The 26063-nt window shown below is 41.7% G+C and overlaps 1 protein-coding gene across 1 annotated transcript; it reads right to left on the reverse strand.

Annotated features, from left to right (window-relative positions):
• Positions 1–6030: 6030 nt before the first annotated feature.
• LOC132815472 (growth/differentiation factor 6-A-like) lies at positions 6031–15969 on the reverse strand. Its single transcript, XM_060824431.1, has 2 exons — positions 15723–15969; positions 6031–6917 (listed from the first exon to the last, which is right to left on the reverse strand). Exons 1-2 carry the CDS (start codon positions 15928–15930, stop codon positions 6031–6033), a joined length of 1095 nt encoding a protein of 364 aa, XP_060680414.1. The 5' UTR covers positions 15931–15969.
• Positions 15970–26063: the final 10094 nt, after the last annotated feature.

A 26063-nucleotide genomic window follows, 5' to 3' on the forward strand; every position in this document is an offset into this window, starting at 1 on the left:
AATATAGTCCATCAATCCTGGAAGTTGGCTTAGTGAATTTGCATCTAACTACTTCTTAGAAGCACCAAAGTATTTTTCTTTCACGTAACATTTTGTAATTTCATCATATTCAACAATACAATTTACTTTAACCTTACTATATGAAAACAGAGGACAGTTTCACAAATTTGTGCAAATTACCAATGCAAAACTACATTCACTTTATTCTAATTGGTGAAATGATCTGGTGAGTATTGTATTTAAGTATCTGATTATTGACTAGAAACATATTTGAAAACACTACAAATTTTACATTACAAACATCTTCAATATGTCTTAATTGATAATAATTATGTTACATCACACCATCAGAAGAAAGTAATTATTAGAAAAATTAGGCATTTGGTAATACATAATTCATGTAAAATTTGATGGACTCGTCACACATTTGTCCAAGGCAGTGTTGGATTTATATAATTTTCCTCAATGTCTTTAGATTGCGGCAGCAGAATTTCTGTTAGGTTGCTACTATTTCCCATTGTTGGACATCATTCTGCAGACTCACATGAAGAATGGCAATTTGCCAGAGGTTATGTAAAGCTACTTCACCTGTGGAGCCACGCTTCAGTTGAATCATTATCTTCAAGGAATATACTGAGACAATCTATCTAGAAAAGAAGCTGAGAAGCTTTACCTGTGATCATCATAAGACCTAGCATATACCAGCATGATTTTTTTTTCAGCAATCTTATTATGAAGGAGGGAATGCTTCCCACTTCAGGGCACCTACAGTACAGATCAAATGCAAAAGATCAGATCAAATCAGGCAGATCAAATCCAGATGCATAATAAAAGTGCCTTTCTGGCCCAACAGTATAGCTTAGCCACCATTTCAAAATAGCACCCCCTACTGCACTAGTGTAGCATCACTCACGCTGTCATCTCTCTGTTTGAAATTGCCACTTAATGCCAAATGATGTTTGAGATGAGTCAAGCCAATAAGACATTGGCTATTTTTGGCATGAGATGACATTTTGACCTCATGTCTGCACCTTCACTGAGGCTGCATATTCCCACCTCCAGAACATTACACAGCTCCATTCTTGCCTCAGCTCTTTCACAAGAACTGCACGTGTCTGTTCCTTAGTCACCTCTAGACTTGGCCATTCTAATTCATTGTTATCCAGCCTCCCAGATTCTACTCTATCTAAACTCAGTTTCATCAAAATTCTGCTGCCCATATCCTACCTCACACCAAGAATTGAACACCCATCATTTCTGTATTTATTGAATAACATTGGCTCCGAATTAAATAATGCCTTGCTTTAACATTTTTTCCCTTGTTTTCAACTGCTTACATGGGCTCTGAAAGATTGCTCCAAACTGTACGTCACAGTCTAGGATATAGGGTAGGCCATTTAGGTCCAAGATGAAGAGAAATTTCATCACCCAGAGTGGGAGCCTGTGGAATTCTGTGCCACAGAAAGTGGTTGAGGCCAAAACTTTGAAAGTTTTCAAGCAGGAGTTAGATATAGTTCTTAGGGCTAAAGGGGTCAAAGGATAAGGGAGAAATCAAAAACAGGGGTTCAATGAAAAGCCACAATAATACTGAAGGGCAGAGCAAGCTCAAAAGGTTGAATGACCTACTCATGCTGTTTTTTGATGTTTCCATATTTATTAACCTCACAATCCAGTAAGGTATCTTCACTCCATTCCTTTCTTCTTTGTGCATTCTACGTTTAGTCTTCGGTCACCATGCATTTGGCTGCTAAGGCATTACACTCTGGAAATCTTACCCTGAACTTTTCCATTTCTCATCCAATTTCTCCTCATTTAAGAGGCTCTTTAATAACAACATTTTTGGCCATCTATTCTTCCACCTCCTTATGTGGCTCAGTGTCACAATTTGCTTTATAGCATTGCCAATAAATGCCTTTGGGATGTTTTATTATGTTAAGTGTGCTATATAAATTCAGATTGCTAATATTTTTGATCATTATGGAACTTATTTCACTTTGGATTGCAATCCTCCAGGAATAGATAGTAGATAATCTAAACGACGCTGTTAGAGACAAGGAGAAATGACCATGATACTCATATAATGCACCTGTGCCCTTCCACTTCTTGGGTTGACTGCAACTTTGCCCAAAGAAATTGGAAACTGTGGTCAGCTTGAAGGCTAACAAAGGATGTACTACTATTACATGACTTACCATTCTAACTGGTTTGCTTGGGAATCAATAGGCCACTTCTGAATCACCATTGCCATGCTCCATATGGTTTGGGGATTACAGGAAACTTCTGGGGTTGCCCTTGCAATCTTTTTTTGAAAGAAACTACTCAATTTATGTGAAGAAAGAAATACTATGAGTCAGCTCCTGGAAAACAATACAAATGCTTTGGAACATACATCAGAAAAGTTAGCAACACATCCTCGTAAAAGGAAATTATATACCGTATGGGAGTTCTTTCTCTCAATGTAATAATCTCTCTTTCCTAAATTTTTTTGATTCATTTTCCCAATTTGATCATTTCTTGCTTGAAAGTATTAACTCTTAATTGGCCATAGTTCTGCTGGTGTGGACTGTCACTGAGTAGTTTTCCTACCATTAGGATACAGTCATCCTGGTGCTCTCGCTGCTCTGCTAGGCATTGATCCTTCCTCTTTCCTTAGGAGCAATTCTCACTGTTGTATAATCTGAATTTTACTAGTCTGTGGTTTTTCTGGCACTGACTTTCACTGAGGCATGATTCTACAGTTATCAATTACCCTGCCATGGCTATACTCTGTATGTAAATTCAGGCACTGCCCAGTGATCAAATGGTGTATGACCAAACCTCAAGGACTACATCCAACAAAAAAATTAACAACCCTCCATAGGCCCACTAACACACAACAGTGAAGTCCTTCATCCACTCAGTCTGGATTTGAACCCAGAGGTGAAAGCTCAGTCTGATCAGTCAGCCTGCTGCTGGAACTCATTCTTTGTCTACATTATGTCCTCATCTGTTAATCTACTTAGATAATTTGTGATATAAGCTTAAGTTTACAAACAAGGACCTAAACATATGACACCCTCTTTTAGACTCCTAGAGTCATAGAGATGTATAGCATGGAAACAGACCCTTCGGTCCAACCCGTCCATAACTAGTATCGTTACGAGTTTAATAACTGCTAAATTATTATAGCTAAATATATTTTGATTTAATTATTGGGAGGGTAGGTATTAAAAGATTAAATGTTTCTGTGCACCAGGGAATGATTTGAATGAAGACAATCATCGGGTACATTTAAGTTACAAGCTAACCATTGATACAAAGCGATTTTTGACACTAACACTCAGTTGTCCTTGCAAACCCGAGATCAGGCCTTGCTAAACTATGTTAAACTGCTTGGATTAAGTTCAATTCAATACCAGATGAAGCGTAATGTTCGGCCTGGGTCGTAATGTACTTTGACGACTTGGCATTAACTATAACGTGGAGCTCACCCTGTGAATATTTACAGCAAAGACAAAAATTCGATTTGAACAATATACTTCTACTCAGGTAGGAACCAAACAGTGATCTGGTGTTCCTTCTGGCTGAACCCAAAACTGGAATAAGCTGCGACCCAATCCTAGACGGGTGTCTGCGATGTAAATATACCCTTCTCCTGATCGATTGATAACTAACCTTTCAAGTAACTAATGTCGTCACTGGTTTTTTTTCCCTGATATGTTTTTGAAGGCCGATTAAAATACAAATGACAACGAATTTATCCTGCACCGATATAACTGAACATACACAATGCTACCGGCATCACACGGAAAATAGGTGAAATAGAAAATATCTGAAAAAAAGTGACAATTTTAGACACCCTGCTGATAATTGCTGTGTAAGTCTCGTTCACTCAAAGACTGGGAAGGCTGTGTCTATCGATTGAAAAACGTGCGGGACAAATCATTTAGTCCCACTCATATGTTAGCTACAATATTTCTTGCTTCTATTTAGACTTTTTTTTAGAAATGAACTCAGAAATGACAAACAAATCGATCAAATTAAAATTTAATGATACAGCAATATTGAGAATATAACCAGTAAGAAAAAAAAGAAATCTATTTACGCCGGACTATCGGAAAAGATTGAAGTGAATTGGCCAAATTTCTTTAAGTTCAAAACATTGTAACATAATCTGAGGTAGACAATGAAAGACGTCTCTCTGTCATGGGCATAACAAGAATTAAACATTATCGTTTATGATTTTTAGATTTCGGGATGTCAACGCATGTTTGGCGGTTAAAACCCTGTGCAGCTCAAATATTATCATTTTAAAAATATTAGAAATATCACAAAATTCAGAGTGCATACAAAGATCTATACTTTTTTATACTTAATGTAATGTTAACTTCTCCATCTTGCACATTAAAGTCTCGTTTAAATACACAAATATGTACAACACAACATATGAACAACAGTGCATCAAAGCTAATGTGCATTTTTTTTATACATACGGTCCTGGGGTCAATTATTTGCCCCACCTCCTAGCTGCGGAATCGTGCAAGCCGGCCAACTTCCAGTTTGCAACGGGCGGGGAAGCTTACCGAGCAAGTGGTGATTCAACTGAGCAAGGCCTCACTAATGGACAGAGGGGCACTTGTTATTTTTTGAAATCCTAATTCAAGCAAGGCTCTCCAAATGTTTTCCCATTGCGATCGCCGGCGGAAGATAACTATTTGTACAAGGGTTTGCTTGTTCCCAGGTTAAATTTGTAAATACTGTCTTGTCTAGAGCTGGTGAAATGCTACCGAGCCCATTGTTTTTGTTTTAACTGTTGCTTTATCAAGGACAGCAAATGCATTTTAGTCATTTCCAAAATTGGTCCTCCATCCTATTCCGCACCCCCCCCCCCGCCCCCTTTCCCCGTCCAAAAAAACCCCCACCTTTTTTTGCAGTTTTTAATCACACCGGGCATCTTAGATTCCACCATAAATGTAATTACAATCTGCAACAATTGCTTTTTGGCCGTCGGCTCTTTCTGGCTGGTAATCTTGTCGGAATGTCAGAAGGCGGGAATAACCCTCTTTAACAAGAAACCTGGGAGAGCGGAGCCATTCTCTCCTTTCATTAGCTTCAACCGTGTTTGTGTGTGTTTGGTAAATTACCCTCACTTTTCAAAAGGTGAACGAGATCAGCAGATAATCGCGGCGAAAAGGGAACAGAATTTCCCTTCCAGTTTTGCCTTGTGCTGGAGGTCCCATTACTCTCCGCATGCCAGGCCATGAAAGGAATTGGTCTTAAGATGTTCCCCATCTCCCTATTCCCACCAACACCCCCTCCCCCACCCCTTTCAGCAGGTGCCACCCGGCTCAAACCGCGATTAGAGATTGAGTGAATATGAGCCTCCCTCCAGCTCTCTTCCATCCGCACATGACTGGCATCATCCCAGAGGGGGTTAGTGGGGGTCGTGTCCCCCCCCCCCCCCCCCACCCAACCTCCAATCGCACTGAATGATCCTTCAGCAACTTGCATTGATCTTATTCTCTAAAAGATGGGGGAAATGCGGCAGGCCATCACTAGTCCGTGGAGTGTGGGTAGGAATACATGTGGAAGGACTCACCATAGCCGTCTCTGCAATTGCTGCGACTAGCACTGAGTGGTTTGCACAGATTTAAAGGACATTTTTTTCCACCTCGGTCCTCTGTCTCTGCCAGTAACGTAGCCCCTTTTCTTGCTGGTAATATGACACCTTATAGTGTGTGATAATATCTGGGTGCAGAGGGGTTAGATATCTCCTTACAGGTAAATTGCAGGTAGTGTATTAAATGACTGGTATAGGAATAAATTACAGAGAACATTCTGGAGTGTTTTCCCCCTCTCGCCTTCTCTCTCTCTCTCTCTTCCCCTGATGTTTTACTTGCAAGCACTGGTGGCAGGGCCACATCTATTTGAGAACATGTCCAACCGCGGCTGTGCTCCACCAAGCGACCAGCCCCCGCGCTCTCCTCAATTACTCCACCCGGGAGGCTCGCTTTCCCTCCCTCCCCCCTCCCCGGAACCAGGCCCACTCTGCTACCTGCAGCCGCACGACTCGACCACCATGTCCTCATACTGTTTATAGACAACATTGTTGCCCGCGTCGATGTACAGGATGCTGATCGGACTCAGCTTGGTGGGCACGCAGCAACTCGGGGGCGTGGAGTTCGGGTCCATGGAGTTCATCAGCGTTTGGATGATCGCGTGGTTGGTGGGTTCAAGGTGGGATCTGAGCGGGAAGTCGCACACCCCCTCGCAGTGGTAAGCTTCATAGTCCAAGGGCGCTATTATCCAGTCATCCCAACCCAGCTCTTTGAAGTTGACGTGGAGGGGTTTTTTACTGCACCGGGACTTGGACTTCCTGCCGTGTCGCTTCCCGTGGCGGCTGGTGAACGCGGTCCGCCTGCTCCTCCTCCTCCGCCTGGCTTGCAACCGGAGGTCGCCGGCAGAGCCCTCCGAGGACTTGATGCCCTCTTTCATCTCGCTGAAGAGACTCTCCCTTCTCCGAGTCCGAGTGAAAACCACCAGCAGGGCTCGTTCCTGGGGCGCCCTCCCCTTCCGACCGAACCCGAGTTGCCTCAGGTCAATGTCCCGCTCGCCCTGGCCGGAGGTCACCTGCATTTCAAAACAGAACTGGGCGGAGTGGAAAAGCTGAAGTGTCCCCCAGACATCAAACACCTCCCATCCCTGTGCATCCGCCTGGTGCATGTGAAGGCTGCGGGACTGCAGCAATTTGGGCGGCTGGCCCTCGCTCAGGCAGGAGTACAATTCCAAGTCGTACAGACCTGACAGCGTCTGTCGAAATTGCTCGGGCGTTTTCCTCAGGAGCCTCAGTTCGGCCCCGACTAATTCCTCTTTGTTCGACAACGCTGCGATATCAAACAAATACTGTTGCCGCTTTAAATGTGAATCCACGGCATCGTCTGTAGAAAGAGGGGGGGTGGGGAAAAAACACAAGTCGGACATTAAAAGGCTGGATGTAAACTGGAGTCGTTATTTAAAAGGCAAGGGGGGTTTCTCTCAGTGAGAAAAGCTGATATTTTCACTTACGAATCTTATCACAGGCTCCATCACTGGCAGCCTCCGCCCCGCTGGACTGAATACAAACAGCCCTCTTATTTTTTTTAAAAAATGAAAGGGTTATACCCTAAATTACCAATAAAAAGGAAGTCTGATTTATATTCAGAGGGCAAGCGCCGAGTTACCTAACGCCCTATTGCCGCATGAGTTCAACGAATGTCCTCAAGATGTGAAGAACGCTAATGAGATAGGAATCACTAACACTGAACCTCACATCAGCGCAAGCACATAAGATTTAAAGTTACTTTCAACAGAAGCTGCACATTTTTATATCTCGAATCTGCCTGGTTCAACATTTCTAGAGTAATATGCTCGCAAATGACATATTATATATGTAATGAACGCATTGCCATTTTAAATTCGGGTCCGATTGTGGGTGGCTTTTCAAAAGGCTGAACCACGTACTTAGATTATATTGCCTACAGTGTGGAAACAGGCCCTTCAGTCCAACCAAAGAGTAACCCACCCAGACCCATTTCCCTCTGACTAATGCACCTAGTGCTATGGGCAATTTAGCATGGCCAATTCACCTGACCTGCACATCTTTGGATTGTGGGAGGGAACCGGAGCACCCGGAGGAAACCCACGCAGACACGGGGAGAATATGCAAACTCCACACAGTCACCGGAGGCTGGAATCGAATCCGGGACCCTGGTGCTGTGAGGCAGCAGTGCTAACCACTGCTAGTCAGGAGCACGGCAAAACAGGTTGAACCCAACAAAGCTTTCCCGGGACTTTTTTTCAAACTCCCAATAAAACTTGTATATGACAACAGGTTATGAAGCTGAAACCTGACTATGACCTGGATTCCATATTTAAAGAGGCTAAGTTTTCGCGCGAGTCTTTGTGGGCTGTTACTGATATCCTCATCAATTTACTATTCCTGGCTAATTTTTCAGCTTTGAAAACAGAAATTGCCGGATGAGAGGTGGAAAGATCACTGGGCCCCAAACGTTAACTCTGATTTCTCGCCACAGATGCCGCCAGACCTGCTGAGCTTTTCCAGCAATTTCTGTTTTGGTTTCGGATTTCCAGCATCTGGGGTTGTATCGGTTTAATATTTCAGCTTCTGGAACAGAAATGGAGCGGCCCAGCCTGTTGGAGTTTTTGTGCCTAATCCCTCTGGAAGTTGTGGTACTCTAGTATTTGATATGTTTCGTTTGTCTGTGCCATTGCGGTTGAAACTTTGGAGGTTAAGTGTGTTTTGCTGAATGGGCCATAAAGAAACAATGCTGATTTGGGAGTTCCCCACAGAAATAGCAGCCAATCCTTATCCAAATAATCTGCCGAGGTAATAATTAAAAGGATTCGATTGTCTTTACCTCCCAGACATGGACATTGTGAATTGTCGACATTGCTAAGAGAAGCTCAGCTGGCGCTTTAAAAGGTCTTGCAATCCTAAATGATCAAAATGTATCTAATGTGTATGGAACAAGGAACCTCCAGTATGTACACCTCCCATTGAAACCATAGTACAATTTCTTATCCATATAAGAACATCTATCGAAGAAGTGTTTTAATATCGATTGCAGATGTGCATTTTAACACGCACGCTCCCCCCCCCCCCCAACCCCCTTCCCCCACCCACAATCACTCCAGAGAAATCACTGTACAACCCCTTGTCGTCGGAAATAATGAGTCACCGCTCAGCCGCCTGCATGTGGGACGATCCAGTGAATCGGTATACAGGCACCAAAATGTCGGTCCTACAAAAAATATCAATGAGTAGTGGTGCTGAGTTTATTTTACAAGAAATCACATTGGACTGGAAAAGTGAACTTACTTCTTCGTTTCAAAGACGCGTTTCTCCAGAACGTTAGCTTAAAGGTTTAATTTCCAACACTTGCAGTATTTGCATCAGAAAGTGCTTGTTGGGGGGCGTGGGGGGGGGGGTACAAGGAGGCAACACATTCATTACAAAGTAGATTCAGAAGGTGTTCAGCTCAGTGTGTTGAAAATCAACGCGTATTTTTTAAAAACCCAACATCTTCAGTTTTACACTACATTGGAAACTCCGTGTAGTGATTCCCCCACCCCCCAATTTTAAGAACATTGTAAGAACTCGAACGACAGAAGTCTCTGCTCCCTCAGTATCTGTTTTGTTTGCAGATATTAATGACGGATAGGGAAGCTCTCTAAGTGATACCACACAACAGCTGTATAGTTATACCGACATATTGCTCCCCGATTACGAGCACAATGCTTTTATGCATAAATTCTCGTCGCCGAATTCAAAGTTTGTTGTTTATCTTTGCTGCTATTCAGAGACGTGATGGATTAAGACACCTATGTACTCAAGCGATTCAGTCATTTTACTAACCCAACGTCCGACCACCGACCCCCAGCTGGTGCTCGGTTCACTTGGACCGCAGGCATTCGAAGTGAAATGTTCAAAACCGAGACCATTATTATTGACAGGGGCACTTGTGTGTCATATTGGGGAATTGTCTGTGAGCCCTCCTTTCCAGAGAAGAATCAAACAATACCACGAAGACCGACCTCTGCCAATTTTAACAGATTTGAACCAGATGAATAATTCTATGTTCTTGTCTCCAACGTACACACTTTAATTGAGAGAGCACTTAACATGTCTTCATTCATGGCTGGTGCCTGTCCGTGTATTCGTTCCCCATGTTTTCTAAATTAAAGAACCACACCGCCCCTCCCCATATTGCAAATAAGTTGTTTGACGTTTATAAATCCAACTTCTCGTTTTATCGGGACCTTTTAAATTCAAATCTCCTCTAATTATTACCTGCACAATATATTTAACAGGCAAATAACATCAGAGTTTATTATCATTCCCAAGGAACAGTACTGTTAAGATTGATTTCCCCGTACACGTTCTCCCCATTCCCTCCCTCCTGCTCAGAGAGCCGTGGTCACCCTTCCTCCTGAAGTCTTCCTGTAATGATCAGGTTGGCTGACGTGTGGACCAGATTATGCGGCCAAACCGTGAGTGTGCATACATCAGGCAGAAAGACTTGTCAAGCTTTGTGAACCCAATTCATCCCTTCACTACATCAGTTCTGCCACGGAACGGAATTAAAACTTCACTTTTAAAAGAAAAGGATGGCTCCTTCTTGGTATTATAGAGAGGGAAACATTCACCTTCACGCCGACAGGACAGGGGATTCCAGGCGCGGTATAGTCCACATGGGCAGTGGATTTCCCGTGTGAATACCTGAGATATTTTGTGTAAATCTACAGAAAGTCGGTGTCTGAGATGGGTATTCACGAAGAAGCCTCCACCTGGCCTCTGTGGAGCACTCCGCTCATTCTAAACCAGAGCTTCTTCACAGAGTGCTGCATTGTCCTTCCCTGAATTCGTTTCAACTTTTTCCTTGAACGGAGAGTACAGTGGGGCTGAAGCTGAGTTAGGAACAGACACGAGCAGGGTGTGAACAGGAGGGTGTTGTGGCGAACTGCCGGATGTTGCAGACAGTCAACAATAACTACTTTGTAGTAAAAAATGAGGTCTGCAGATGCTGGAGATCACAGCTGAAAATGTGTTGCTGGTCAAAGCACAGCAGGCCAGGCAGCGTCTCAGGAATAGAGAATTCGACGTTTCGAGCATAAGCCCTTCATCAGGAAATAACTGTTTTGTAGTCTAATATACCAATAACAGGAAGTATTTAGATTTACTAATATAAAAACAAAACTTGACAGGATATCAGAAAGATAGTAAGCAGCCTAATGATTGTTATTTTATTATTCCCAAATATGAAGATGTTATATTTTTCACTGTTGTTTTTGTAACTCAGGATACAAGGTGAATTCGCAAAAACCCATGGGAAATATGGAAGCTTCAAGCAGAATTCAGCACACACGGCTGTAAATTGTTGACACCTTACACATGACTAATTAAGGGATGGGACAGGTAGATCCAGCCAAATGACGAATGCCATGTACAGGTAATGGAAGATGGGCTCCAGGGAGCTGCCGCTGGCTTCCCCGAACACTGACCGCCTATTTAGTGCCATCCACAAAACCTCTCAAAGGGAGACAATGCGGTGAAGACAGGTGCTCCATATTCCGCTCCGTGAGGTTATCTCGGCCTTCTTTTGTCATGTTTTGAAGAGGGGAAGAAACACTGAACTGGAATCCCAAATAAGTGTTTTCCACTCAGACATAAAGACAGCACACGCCAGACCCGCAGCACTTGTCTGGGTTTGGTTGAGTTGCTACGACAGGATTGGATTTAATAATTAAATTTACTTTCCAACCCTGGAGCGCAGGCGACAGTCTGAAAATAATTAAGAGTGCCTTTTCGCTGCAGGTAAATTAACAGTGCCATTAAAAGTAAGTTGTTCTAACTTGTAGTTCTGTCTACTGCACTTGCTTCGTTCAACGCGTATACTTATCATCTTCTATTTCTATAAGTCTGCCATTTCCCAATCTATTTTCCTGATCTCACGCATCCCCCCAAGTCGGTAACAGGCTTCATTGTGAACACACGGTACTGCCCTTAAACAGCACCCTGCGCTGAAATGGTTTCCCTTCTTGAGATTGGCTCTGGCCTCTATAGTTCTCCATCCAGCACAGGAGCGGACTAATTTAAACCACAAACCGATCTGCATTGTGCCAACATCGATTCTGGTCTCGGAGTGTCAAAGGATTGAATGGTTCTAACAGACACCGTGGAATAAACAAAAGTTGAATCCCAGCAGTTAATCCTCGTGAAATCTTATATTAAACAAAATGGTGTATGTCGTTAACTTGCGTTGACAGGGAGGGAGATTTGTGAAGCTCTGGCTTACATTGAATACTGTCAGTTTTTACTTTTACTTCTACCCTGAAACGCTGGGAATTGTTGCAATATTACAACCCCGGTTCCAAACTGATAGAACCCGTAAATGCAGTTAAAATTATGCGCAGTAAATGCGAGATTAAAAGGAAAGCGACCTCGGAAAGAGTCATCTATTAATCTTTCGTCGAGTTTCTTCCGTTTAACCCAATTATGTAACAGCAGCGTTTCTATAAAATACACATCTTAAATATTTCTATAATGTACGCAAGGGCTTTGCTTACCGAGGGTTCACGTTTCGACTTGGTCGGCTGATGCCACTAATCGCGTGGATATCCCCTCTCCCTTCACTTTCCCTGAGCACTGTGTGATATTAAACTTAGATTGGAACCTTCTGTTTGGGCAGTTACTTTAAGCGTCTGTTCCACATTAGTGCCTTTTTTTATATGGTCCTCAAACAAATCGAATACAAGGTCACCAAATAATTAACAGTTTCCAATTCCCTCTTCATCCATTAAAATACTTCTCTACTTATATTTCATTTCCCCAAAGTCTTAAAAGTTTGTAAAGACAACAGACTTCGCGTTCAGTTCTACGCAGTGGTGAATTAGCTAAAGACATGGAGGGCTTCACTCTTCTGGTTAAAACACAACGTCACAGATTCTGAAAAAAACTGGCTGATGTTTCGGGCTCTGCGGCTCCCCAGTTCTGTGTTAAACGCGGCTGTGTCACACTGCAAACGAAACCTGGAGCACATAAAGGATTTGAAATCCAACTAATGATGTCTTTAACCTCAAGCAGACAGATGCAGCTCTCTGAAGGAAACCATTATCCCGCGTTGGAAGACGCAACCGCAGATTCGATTATGTACTTCATTCACACAGTGACACACGGCTGCACAGAATCGTTGTCACCAGTGCTGTTAATGAGGCCGGGGAAAATCATCTTTTGATGTGTTAGATGTCGCTGGTAACCCCAGCGTATTTTCTTGAATTCCTCCCCCCTAATTGTCATGTTGTACTCTCGAAGTTCTAATGCTGGGGTTGCCGAGCCCAGCGCCTACCATCTGCGTTTTAATGAGTTACTTCATGTGCCAAGAGTAATTTTTCTACATTCAACTCGTTCTTGTCTGATCTTGCGACCGTAACGAACGATGAACTCGCATACTTCTCCAGCCCTGTCCTTTACCACTTGTTTTGTGTGTGTGTGTGTTTTAAAATGCCCTCTCGTCTATTAACTTATTTCTAACTTTTGAGTGTTCGGTTGGAATAGAAGCCGTCGATTAGAGGCTGGCACTGAAAGGGTTTTTTTGTTGTTAAAGAAATGACTTCGTTGCTAAAACGTCTGTTCAGTTCAGATCCAGCAATTAATGCCTCGCAAAAGTAGCGATCACGGAGGGTGGTGGGCAATAAAAGAAATAACGTTCAAGAGGAACGGAAGTGCTGTTGAGTTTGGGGGATTTGCCATTGGCTGGGCCAGGTCATTATGGGAGAACAGACAATATTTGATATGTTGTGACATGAACACTCAATTAGATCATTGAGTTCAAATACTCAAATCACTGTCTTTATGCAAAGCAACCCTCAGAAGGTCCAGCGCAAGGTCACAGCAGTGACACATCAAATCACATCAGCGAGACTGGCAGCCCAGCCACTAACTTTCTCTCGCTCGTTCACAACAAACAGGCCCAAGCCGAGAAACTACCACCAAGTTAGACCCCAGTCGGCTCCAGAACCACAAAGCTGCCTCCCGCATTTGAACGAGGTATTCCGTTTATGATGCCAAAGCTTAAAGAAACCTATTATTTCATAAAGACAACTGTGAGAATGCTCCGGCTCTGAACAGGTTTGTCATCGGTTCCCAGTTAACGGCACATTTCCCAACATGCCCTGGACAGCCCAGACAGCCGCAAATTGATGTCCCTCAGAAATAGTTCAATCGAGGAAGGTTGTGTTTTTGAACCAGTTTCCTGTGAGTAGAAAACCTACCTGCCGAGGTACATGGGAAGAAGGTTCCAAGGGACGCACTGATTCACACAATCCTTTACAGGCTTCACATTGCAATCTTGAGACTTGCTTTCTCAATTTGTCCCAAAAACCAAGATATCGATTAGCCTTCAGGGGTCTTGCTCTGTGGTAACAGCCGCTCTGTATATCTCGTGTGCACCCCATTGGATTGGCTGTAGGAATCTTCCCCCCTCGCCGCGCTGTCCTGTACATGCCCTTGCTCCTTGTGAAGAGCTGCGACTACTTTAGATGTTGTGGCTCTTACCACTTTCACAATCACACAAGGCGGACAGGGAGCGTGGGCTCGAAGGATAAAGCCGTGGTTGACTTGAGTTGCTTGGGGCTGTTAAAGAGGGATGTTGCGGAATATCCATAAAACTGGTCTTTCTCGAACCTTCTGAACGATCAGTGAATCTCTGAAGGTGGGTTCAGACCTCTGTTCAGGTGATCGGAGAGTTTAACCAGCTCCTCATCCCCAACCCTGAGTGCTTACCCTTACTTTTGGCACCATTCTATTTCTGGTTCTCTCACTGGGAAACACGGCGGGAATAAGCTGCCCGGACAGGTAGACCATGTACCTGGAGCACCCCTCAAGGCAAGCGACGCCAAATTAAAGATCACACCGAAATAAATTAAGGTGATTTACACAGTTCCCTTTCCAATGGCCAATCAATTGAACGAAAGTTGCGGGCGGTGGGGGAGGTAGATCAGTGTTCTGCTCCCGTTCAACACAGAACACCAGACAGGTAATGCCAAAGGAGGGTCTATGTCACGGATAATAGGGCAAGGACAGCATTTACAACAGTCATTAAAACCTAACATCAATTAGCATGTTATTAGTCACAAGTAAACGTCAAGCTCGGCTCCAAAAACATTTCCTCATTGTAACCAGTTCTTGAGGGAAAGCAAGCCTGCCTGGGCTGTAAGGGAGGTGTGGTTTTGACATATTGAGAAATCCACCGTTTAACCGTGAACCGATTATCAACCTGTTCGGAAGCTGCAGCTTTTTCACAGTTTACAGACAGTAATCAGCTTTATGAAATATCAGTCCATTCACACCCCCGTGTCACATCGCCAGCTTAATAGCCGCGGAACCAGCTTCTGGCTGCTGCTTTCACCCCCCCCCCCCCCCCACCCCCCCTCAATCTGGTGAACAAATCAAACTCACAGGTTTCAGTCTGAACAAAAGCCATGATCGAACACGATCTTTCCGCTTCACGTTTTGAGATGAGTTGTGAGGACTCACAACTGCCCTGACTGTTTTGCCCAGTGTTTAGAGTATGGAGCAGTGCGTGCCGAGGGAAATAAAAGGACATCAACTCCCACAATGCGTGTGGATCGCAAGGCAGGTCATCCTCATATCACAACTGCAATGATAACGCTCCAATAAATCCTGGCGTGGAGCTGCTTTGAACCCTGTTGGTTTTAAGGGTGAATTGTAAAGTGTTTTTCAAACTATTTTACAACCAAGACACGACAAAATCAAAGGAGGAGGGAGTTATTAAAAAGTGATCTTCGCTTCCACAACATCGTACGTTCTAAGTGCTCTCTATTGTCTCTGAACTCCCCCCCCCCCCCCACACACACACACACGATACCATCCAGCCCTCTGATTTAATTTTGTGAAGCTAAAATGCGCAAGAAATTGCCAGCAGTCGTAGTCTCTGTCTCTCTCTCTCTGTGCTCAGTAACCCACTACTGTACTGGATTCCAGATGTGCATTAGCCGTTTCGGTAAAGTGGTTGACCGCGGACACGGTGCGGCCAGTTTAAAAGATACCATACATATCACATAAAGATATGAATTTTCGATCTGATGAACATATAAACAAGGTTCAGACGGACGCACGACCCGGTAAAGGAGGCGGCTGGGGGGGGTGTTGTGTTTGGACCAACCTTCAGCTGTGTCCACGAAGCCGGTGATGGCGTTGGCTGCAGACCTGGAGGAAGCTCGCAGCAAGCTGGCGTTGGTCCCGAGTCTCTCGGCCGCCGACTGAGCCGTGTAGATGGACATCATGAAGTGGTGAGGGATCACGCTGTGAGCTCGGCGGCGGCGGCGGCGGTGGTGGCGGCTCCGGGCGGCGGGCGGACCGTTCTCCTTCATCAGCAGCAGCTTGCTCGCCCTGGTGTCCGTGTGGCGTCCCGGGCCGCCGCTGAGCCCGGTCCCCGGGGAGGAGGAGCCGGCAGCCGGGGACAGCGCTGCCGTCTCCACGCCCTGTAAATCCCACCAGCAGCAACAGGTGACCGAGCAGAGGAGCAGGGCAGCGGCTCGCAGCGCCTCCATCCCGCCCCGCTGCGGGATTTGACAAACCACTGCCGCTTCAGGCGCCCGCGTCCTTTCGACTGGGTTTGAATTTAGAGATAGAGAGAGAGAGAGAGGGAGGGAGGGAGGGAAGGAGGAGGGGGGGGGAACTGAGGCGGGAGTGTGTGAAATAAAAAAAAAGTGATGGGGGGGATATTTAAAAAAAATTGGAAAGCCACTCAGTCGTTCCTCAGCAGCAGCGCTCAGTCTGCCCGAGAGCAGCGCTCCGCCCGCCCCCCCCTCCCCATTATCCTCCCTCCCTCCCTCCCTTCCCCAGTCACTCACTCACTCACTCACTCTCTCAGAGCCGAGCCCCGCCCAGGTGCCCGCCCTCTCGGCGCGCTGCCCTGCCCCTCACCGCTCCCTCATTGGCCCAAGCCCAGCGCTCTGCCCTGCCCTACCCGGCCCCCGCCACCAGGGGGCGGGGAAACTATCCCTCCCCACCATTCCTCTACACCCCCCCCCCTCCCCAACCCTCAACTTAACTCCCACCACCTTCCTCTGAGGAGGGGTGGGGGGGAATTGCAGATGTTTCCTGACCTAAAGCCCCTCCCAACCCTCCTCATCAAGATTAAGCAAGCAGACCTCTTCAGTTTCCACAATCGCCACAGCAGCCCCCCCCCCCCCGCCAATACACACATACACATCCCCAGAAACACACTCTTTCAATCCACTCCATACCCCAACGTTACACCAGACCGTGTCCGTTCGTCCAAAGAGGCCCTTCCACCGTTCACTCAGGATATGTAGTTCTGTTTTGGTTTGTTTTGCGGGGGTGTGTCATGCATTGGTCAGACTGTTTCGAAGCGTGTTTGTACGTTAAGCGCAGAACGAAATAAAAATGTTGGAATTATGAATTTTGCTACCAACGTTTCAGGCAACTTTTTTTTGAATAAGATGTAGACGTGAATTTACTATAAAATACTTCACAAACATGCTAAGATAAGCAGGAGTTAGAAACATTGATGACCTATTTCAATGAATGGTGTTCGTCACTTGCTCCAGAGATGGTCCCTCTAATGTATGTATAAAATGATACGACACTAGTGTTACATACTGGTGCATTGCTAGAACATGATATATAGGATTCAAGTTTAAGGACGTATATCAAAATAACTTGAGGGTCACATCAGTGCAAGAATATTCTATGTGTTGAATAAATGCAATTATCCCAGAAAAAATCAAATTTAATGAAGAGCGTGTGCATTTCGCGAAATGAAGTATGATTTGCAATCACTGATGTCTTATTTAAATAAACTGTAAAAGCACTTCAAAACGCTTTCTCTTTTATATAAACTAGCTTCATCGATATTTATTTCATTGTTCTGGAAAGTTTCTGAAATACTTTGGTACAAATGTAAATGACGAAGATAAAGCAACAGTTTTATACTGCAGTAGACAGGTTAGTACAGTAGGTAATTCATTAAGATCACATTTATATTTCCTCTAATACTGACGAGGTAACCATTGTACATTCTAAGTACTAAGGATTGTTGCGAGCATAGGTAAAGTTGACAATGTGTAAAACATTAAACGATTCCTCCATCTGGTGGCAGTACTAAGCAGCAGTGCATCGAATATTTTGTAACTTCGGTATGGCATAGCCGTTCCTACGCTTATTCCACTAAATTAACAGTGAAAATAATGGCGATTTTATTATTTTGTGCAACGGTGTTTGTCTTAACTAATTTCATATGATCCTCCATATGAGTCACCGTAACGCTGCAAATTGCTACAACTTATCCGAAAACACGATATCCACTTGCTATTTCAGAAATAACCGTACATATAACTATCGCAGACTATTTAGCAAGGACATCTTCCAACTACAAATTATTTTTACTTAGTATTTTACCTTTTCACATTAGGGTGCCATTCTGCTGTCCGCTTATGTTGTTTGAAGGAAAATGCAGATTAATTCATTTACTTTGAGTGAAACAATGTAATTTATCGGGAATAGGTTGTATATTTGACCATTCTCCCATTTTGATGGAAACAGACAATATAATTGACATCTATCTTTCCGTGAAAACTGATGAACAAAGGAAAATTTAGAATAAATACTGAAGGCGGTGAAAATACTCTAGCGGTCAGGGTGCATTTGGATTAATGCGGGTATTATTAATGGTGGTATTGAAGAAAATGCAACCCGTGTTTCCAAAAATCCTTTTACTGAAAGAAATGCTTTTTCTTTGTCAAAATTAAAACCAGTAATTACATAGGAAATTTTTTTTATACAAGTTCAGTTATGATACGAAAAACAATCGACCATAACATATTAGCAATAATAATTCTTTAATCCGTCCGGTATTTTATCCATTTTGTATTAGTGGAATATAGAATGAAATGGTTGAATAACAATTGAGAGCATTATCGAGGCACTGCAGATATTCAAGCTAAGCAGTGACAGTGCTTATTTTCCAGGCAAAAACATGTCGAAGACCAACACAGATAAAGACAATCATTTTGACACTGGAAAGAGATTTGGTACCACAAAATGTTGAAACATTTTCAATTCAATGATGTATTTGATTTTGGATTCTTGTTTTTTTGTCTTTTTATGTCTCAGGACCATAAAAATGTTAAACAAATCATCAAGTATTTGGTATAAACAGCATCAGTCATTTCTACTAGTTCATTCTACTAGTTAATAGGTTTTATTGTAGCTGCTTAATTTCTTCATCGACAATAAATATCTATTACTTGTGCACACAATGCAATAATATGACAATCAGATTTTCAGCAACTGGCCAACTTCAAATTGTCTAATATTCATGTGAATGGGAATGCTGCTTGGACATTGTGCCAGACATCTGCACAATTTGTACATTCCTTCCATATTTCTAAAACAAGTTTTAGACTCAATGCTATAATTGTTTGAAATAGTATGCATTGCAAAAACTAAATAGTACAAATAAGCATGCTGAATACCATAAATAAGCTAACATAAACTTTACTTTAAAAAGAGATCTTGCCTTTGAGGATAGTCATCAAATCATTGTAATATCAATGCTGTTGTCATATTTACCAAATACCAAATAGGCACAATTATTAATTAATGTAGAAATAAAAAGTGTAAGGTATTAGAAAGATGTCAGGCAAATAAAATATATCTAAAACAGGAGTAAGTGAAGTAGAATGTAAAAAAGAGAAATCAGTTCAAAGATTGGCCAAGATAATTAATACACTACTTCAGACTGCCAAGACAAAAATATAAGAGGCTGCTTATGTATTTACATTGAACTTGGTTTAGACAGTGTATAAGGTTAATGAAGGAAATCTTTGAACTGGAATGTGATGTCTACATGCAGTAACAAAGAACTGAAAAGCTACCCTAATAGACAAAATGTACATGAATGCAAAGCTGCAACTAAAACATCAATTGCTAGAGAAACTTAGTAGGTCTGACAGCATCTGTGGAGAGAAAGCAGAGGGTCCCTCCTTCACTGAACTCAAAATATCAACTTTGCTTTCTCTCCACAGATGCTACCAGACCTGTTAAGAATCCAGCAATTCCTGTTTTGTTCCAAGTTTCTCGTAACCACAGTTCTTTGTTTCATTATGAGTGTAAAGTTATCTCCCAGTCTGTACTTGGATTTCCTGTTGCATGAAATACTGCATCATGTGTAATATATTAGATTAGAAAAAATAAGTGTTAATCATCACCTCATACAGAAATTAGTTGGGCAATGAACATCTGTCTGGCCAGAAATAAATGGACAGGTGTAGCAACTGCAATAACTTGATGAGAAAGTGCCTGGGAAGAAGAGGAGTGGGGGTGGTGGGAGTGAAAGAAAACTGAACAAGAGTGTTGTGGAAGGAATCTGTTCACAGGTTATTAACCTCATTAGGTGATTCTTTGTAGTAACCTCAGCAAATGTAATCTGCAGCCTCTACCTGTCATTCACCTATCCCCTTTACCAGCCATTTAATATGGTTTGACTTTATTTTCAGGATAAGAAAGAGTCTCTATTAAAATGTTAAAACTTGTCTATTCCTTTTGAGATGCTGACAAATCTATTATTTATTCCCAGCATATTGCAGGATCAGCCTAGAAATATAATCAAGCTCAGGTTTCTTCCTCCAACTATCAACTACAATATGCACAATATTAATGAAAGGAAGTTCACAAGTTGAATACTAGAATCGCAGACTGTAAATGCATTTTTAAAAATGTACTTTCCACAGGTAGGGATAGGAAGTTTGTATTGTGAGGTGTACATCTTTATATCTGTCCATAACTGCAACAATGCAATTCAACCTCGAATTACATGTAATTGTACTTTATCTGACTTAATTCAAAACTTCCCTTTACCAGAGGTAGAAGTTAGTTTATTTCAGATTCAATTTGCTTTGAATTATGACTGCTGGAACAGAAATAATAAAATTGCTATCGGAATTCATGTAGGTTGAGTTTCTTAGGGTCATTCAGAACTACATTATAACTAGCATTTTTACATTTTGGAAGTTCTCACTAAACCACCAAGCTAATTAATTGATCAGCAATAAAATACATTATATTTGGATGTGGATTAATGCTGTTTAATTAACTGATAATGAAACATGTTGCTTTTAAAGTAGATTAAGACAGTCTATGCTTTTGTAGTTAGCATTTTTTTATGTTTCTTTTCCTCTTGCCTCCCACTGTAGATTATATTTCACTTCTAACTCACAAGATACATCTATCCTGCATCCCCAGGCTTCTATAAATGTCTGCTTGGTGCTCAAAATATTTTCCTTCATTAGATTCACTAATGACATGCCAGTCATAATAAGATTGTCACTTTCTAAGTTGACCATGATGTTGCAGAGTTCTGCACAGTATCCTCAGTAATCATTTTAACTAAGTTAAGGTGTGAAATGGAAACCTTTTACAAAATGTTCTGCCAATTTTGAAGAGATAAGAATGGTCTTAGAAGTGCTGAAGATATATGAATATCCATTACTGTTTTATGCCTACACAGCTATGTTATGTTTTAAAAAAAATTGGCAAAGACTAGAATCTTGACCCCAGTAAAATACAATTCAGTCAGAATGCAGAGTTAACTAGGCCTGGACTGTATCATACAGTTAAATTCATTAGTCATGCTGAGCAGATTTGCAGTGATATACAACAATTCATCCTTATTGACTTATTTATAACACAATACCAGTCTCTGAAACACAGATGAATACATTTGTTGACTTGCTGTTTGACATTGGGTAATTGACCCTCTTCTTGAGAAAGTAAAGACTCATGAATCTTTCAAAAATAATGGGTATTCTGCTAAATCCTTTCTTTTTGTAATGCTAGGGCATTCTTGTTATGGTGGAATGGAGATTACACTTAGTCAGTGGGGAACATTGTATCAATTGAAAGAAACACAGCAATGAATACATTTGCTCCCTCCTGAGAGTGGAACTCCATTCCGCTGCCAAACTGCCAAGCTATTATTTTCTAAAATTAGTCCCAAGTTAACGTTTAGGACACATTAGAATTCTATGTAGATGGCAGCTAAAGATAAATTAAGTTTTGCAATAACATTTCTCAACTAAGGTATTGGACTAAATTGTGACACAAATTTATTGAAAATGAATGGACTAAAGAAAGACATGAATTTATATTCTGCCTCCATGACCTCAGGATGTCCCAAAGTACTTTGCAGCAAATTAAACTCTTTTTGAAGTGAATTGAGACAAAAGCAGTATTAGAACTTAGGGAACAGGTTCACCTGCCAATTGCAAATAGTACTAATTCCAAGAGTTGTGAATCCATATATTAGACTGAGTTTATAATATTCTGTAAAAAGAGAAAATGCAGGATAAACTCAGCTGATCTGGAGAAATTGAACAAAAAAAGTTACCAATTTCAGTCTGATGACTCTTCATTGGAAGAAGAAGCTCCTAAGAAGAGTCATTGAACTAAAGATGTCAACACATATGTTGCTGCCAGACCAAGTGAGTTTCTCCAGCAATTTCTGTTTTTATTTCAGCTCTCCATCATCTACAATATTTTGCTTTTATTATCATAATCAATCTTGTGATAAAACTCACTTCTAGAATCTTTTTAATTATTTTAACAATTTTAATATTCGCACTTGCATTGTTTCCATTTCAATATTACAACTTTAAAGATTCATTGAGCAAAGCTCTTTTGCCCTTTTACATAGTGTAACATAAACTTATCAATACATTTCAGGTTTGATGGTAACAGGAAATCCTCCAAAGGTAGCAGGATAGAAGGTTAAGTTATCTATGATATTACATCAGCACAAGATTAGCACAATGTCAGCTTAACCAGAAAGAAAAGAGTTTTAGTTTTCAAGGATGATAGCTCTTTTCTCTGTTCATTTGGAGATATGAGTTTATCTCTATTTAGGACGTTAGTGTGTCACCTCAGCTGATGTGTGCGTAATACTGACAAACTGCTCTGTTGTCAGACGTGTTATTTACAGATTACATGTCAAATGGCAGCTCTGATTGTCTGTTTGGATTGAAACAAAGAATCCCATGACATTCTTGAGGAAAGCAAGAAGATGTGTTGCAAACTTTCATCACTCAGTCAATACCAACAAAAGACATGTACCAGACAGTTTAATTATTGTGATTCATATGGTACCACTTTGTATAAATCAGCTGTCATGCTTGTGACAAAATAAAACAATGACTGCACTTCAAGAGGAACTCCAAAGCTGAGAAGTACATTGAAACAGTCTTAGGATAGGAAAAACACACAATAAATGCAATATTTTCTTATTTCAGTTTAATCAATATCAGTTTAGCATTTTGTATTGATTGTGAGATTAACTCATTACTGGCAGCCAGCATAGGTCAATGAGAACAGGAATCATGGGTGAATAGGAATTATTATTCATTAAGAGATAGGAACCATAATTATAGTCATTGAATCATTATGGCAGAGTAGGGAGTACATCAAAGCTGACACTTTGTACATCAATGTAATCAGTCCCATTTTCCTGCAATCCCACAAATTTATTTCACTAAAGTCCCCAACTAAGTTCGGTTGAAATCATTGATCTCTGCTTCCAGAAACTTCATTCACAGCAAGTTCGAGGTCATTTCTCTAGGCACACATGTTTTCCTCAAATCCCCACTGTGTCTCTTACCCAAAACCTTAAATCTCTGCCCATTAGTCCTTGCACCATAAACCAATAAAACCAACTCATCTTCTATAAACCTGCCATGTGTTAAAACAGAGATAGATACCTTTTTGATTAGTAAGGTAATCAAAGGTTGGGGGAAAGGACAGGAGAATGCAATTGAGAAACATATCAGTCATGATCAAATGGCAAATCAGAGTCAATGGGCTTAATAGCCTAATTCTGCTCCTATATCTTATGGTCTTATGATCTTACTATTGTGTTACTCTCTTATCACTTCTCCCCACTGCCTAACCTTCTAGGGAAAGACTCCAGATTTTCAATATAGGTAACAATAACACAAAATCTCAGCAACTTTTCTGGTAAATCTCCTCTGTACCTTCTCAGGATCTTCACTTCCTTCCTAAAGTGTGGTGACTAGACTGGCTGCAACACTCCCAGTAGTTGTGGCCTAACCAAAACTTCATTGGTGTTCAGCAAAATCATTCTGTTTCTCAATCACTCTATTTTTGAATCCCAAGATATCATATGTTTTGCCAACTACTTTTTCAAGATGTTCTGCCATCTTGAAGCAGCTATGCACATTGATACACAAATCTCTCCATGCCTTCACACTATTTATAATTGTATCTCTTCCTCTCCCTTCTACCAAACCTCCCACCTCTCAGCATTAACTTCCATCTAACATATGTCTGTTAACCTATCCATGTCCTGCTTCAATCAATCATTTGCCACACTTCCAAGGTGGCATCATTGACAATCTTTGAAATGTTATTCTATATTCAAATATCCAAGTCATTTAGATATACAAAAACTAGTGGACCTAGTACTGGCCTTGTTGGATCACATTAATTAATTCAAATCTCTCCATGTTTACTTTTTACTGTAAGAGTTTTGGATGCAAGTTTGCTCGTCTGGAGGCTCACTGAAGATGTTACCTAGTATGGCGACGAAACGTCTGAAAATGAACCTTCTAGCTCAGCGAGCAAACCTACATCCAGAACCTCAACCTGAGCTACAAACCTTCTCAAAACTCGCTAACTGTTATAGCTTCTAAAACCATACCTGTCGCTGAGGTTAAATTGACAGGCCCAGAATTAGAAGGGGAATCTTTACGTCATTTCTTGAAATAGTGTGTCAAATTTGCCACTTGCCTCATCTTTAGGACCATTATATCTAAAGAGATGTGAGAGATTATGGCACATACATCCAGTTCAACCACCCTTGTCTTAGGATACTCACATTCAAAATGGGGGGGGGGGTCAGGTAAATGAGATTGAGATGGGAACGGAGTGGTTAAGCTGAATGAAATTCACATCTTTTGTAGAAGTCATCACCATGTTAGGGATGATATCACCAGCAGCAACATGTAAACACAGATTAGCGATGTAATTCTGCTAGCACCTCCTGAGGTAAGAGTGTGTGATTTTTAGGGACAGAAGAAAAATAATTGCTAGAGGCATTGTGCCTCACTTAAGATATGAGTTCAACCAGATGACAGCAATCCTAATGAGATGAAATGTAGTGTTGTGGTGCATAAGCCAAAGGGAATGATAATTATCAAGTAAAGAAACAAATGAGGTGTCTATATGACGTATTACTGGCTGAATAGTAACTTTCAGAATGGAACATAAAGAAAGAAACAAGAAAACAACAAACCATCAAAAAAAGAGACAAAATGGAGGCAAAATTTATGACCTAAACTTGTTCATCTCAAAATTGAATACTGAAGACTGTACAACCACAAGCAGACAATCTGAAAGATCACATTCAGACACACACATTACAGAGTAACAGTGGACCTTCAGGCAGCAGCTCATATGGCTTTAGGTCAGGCCTGGTACAGTTGGCTTGAATTTGAGAAGTGAGGATATAGTCAGGTCCTACCAAAACACCTGGAGGCAGCAACTTTCCAATCCTCCTGTTCAGTGATGTTATTGCCCAAGTTTGTAGCAGCTGAGCCTCCTGACTCACAGATAGCTACCACTGCACACAGAGGCCCTGGAGTGATATTGCTGGTACTGGACTTGGCTTGTATTCTCTGAATGCTTGCATTCATCAGGATTTTATGAACAGCACCTTTAATACAGTTTCATCAGACACAAAAGTCTAGATTATGTTCCTTAATAGGACATGGGAGTAATATAGTGATAGCTCAGAGTGTTGTGAATGTGGACATCTATCTTGAATGAAGAAGTTAACCAGTTCACCAGCACAGCTGGATGTTGAAATAACAACAGCTCCAGACTTCCTGATGTGACCATAAAGATAATAAGATATTGGAGCTGAAGAAGGCCATTCTACCCATTGAGTCTACTCCACCAGTTAATAGAATCATGGCTGATCTGATAATTATCAATTCCGCTTTCTTGCTGTTTCCCCATCACCATTCCCTCACTGACTAACAATCTTAATATCTCACCCTTAAATATACTTAATGACCCAGCCTCAACTGCCCTCTATGATAAACGATTCCACAGATCCACTACCTTCTGAAAAAAGACATTCCTCTTTATCTCTGTTTTAAATAAGTGACCCCTTATCCTGTGATTATGCCCTCTGATTCTAGACTCACCCAGAAGGAATAAGAACTCTCAGCATCTAACATGTCAAGTCCCCAAAGAAACTTGTATTTTTCTATAAGGTCGTTTCTCCTTTGTCTATATTCCTAATGCAGGCCTAAACTACTCAACCTCTCCTCATAAAACCTCTCCTCCATGCCTGGTGTTAGCCTAGTGAACTTTCTCTGGACTGTCTTCAATGCTGGTACTATGTATCTTAGATAAGCGAGGTGCAGAGAAGATGCAATCGATTTCTATCAGATCAACACATTCT

The sequence above is a fragment of the Hemiscyllium ocellatum genome, chromosome 4 (assembly GCF_020745735.1).
Source record: "Hemiscyllium ocellatum isolate sHemOce1 chromosome 4, sHemOce1.pat.X.cur, whole genome shotgun sequence".
Lineage (NCBI taxonomy): Eukaryota > Metazoa > Chordata > Chondrichthyes > Orectolobiformes > Hemiscylliidae > Hemiscyllium > Hemiscyllium ocellatum.

Coding starts and splice junctions, on each gene's coding strand:
- LOC132815472 (XM_060824431.1), bottom strand. CDS start 15,930: ATGAAGGAGAACGGTCCGCCCGCCGCCCGGAGCCGCCACCACCGCCGC. Junction 6,918..15,722: donor CTTCGTGGACACAGCTGAAG/GTTGGTCCAAAC, acceptor CTCTTTCTACAG/ACGATGCCGTGGATTCACAT.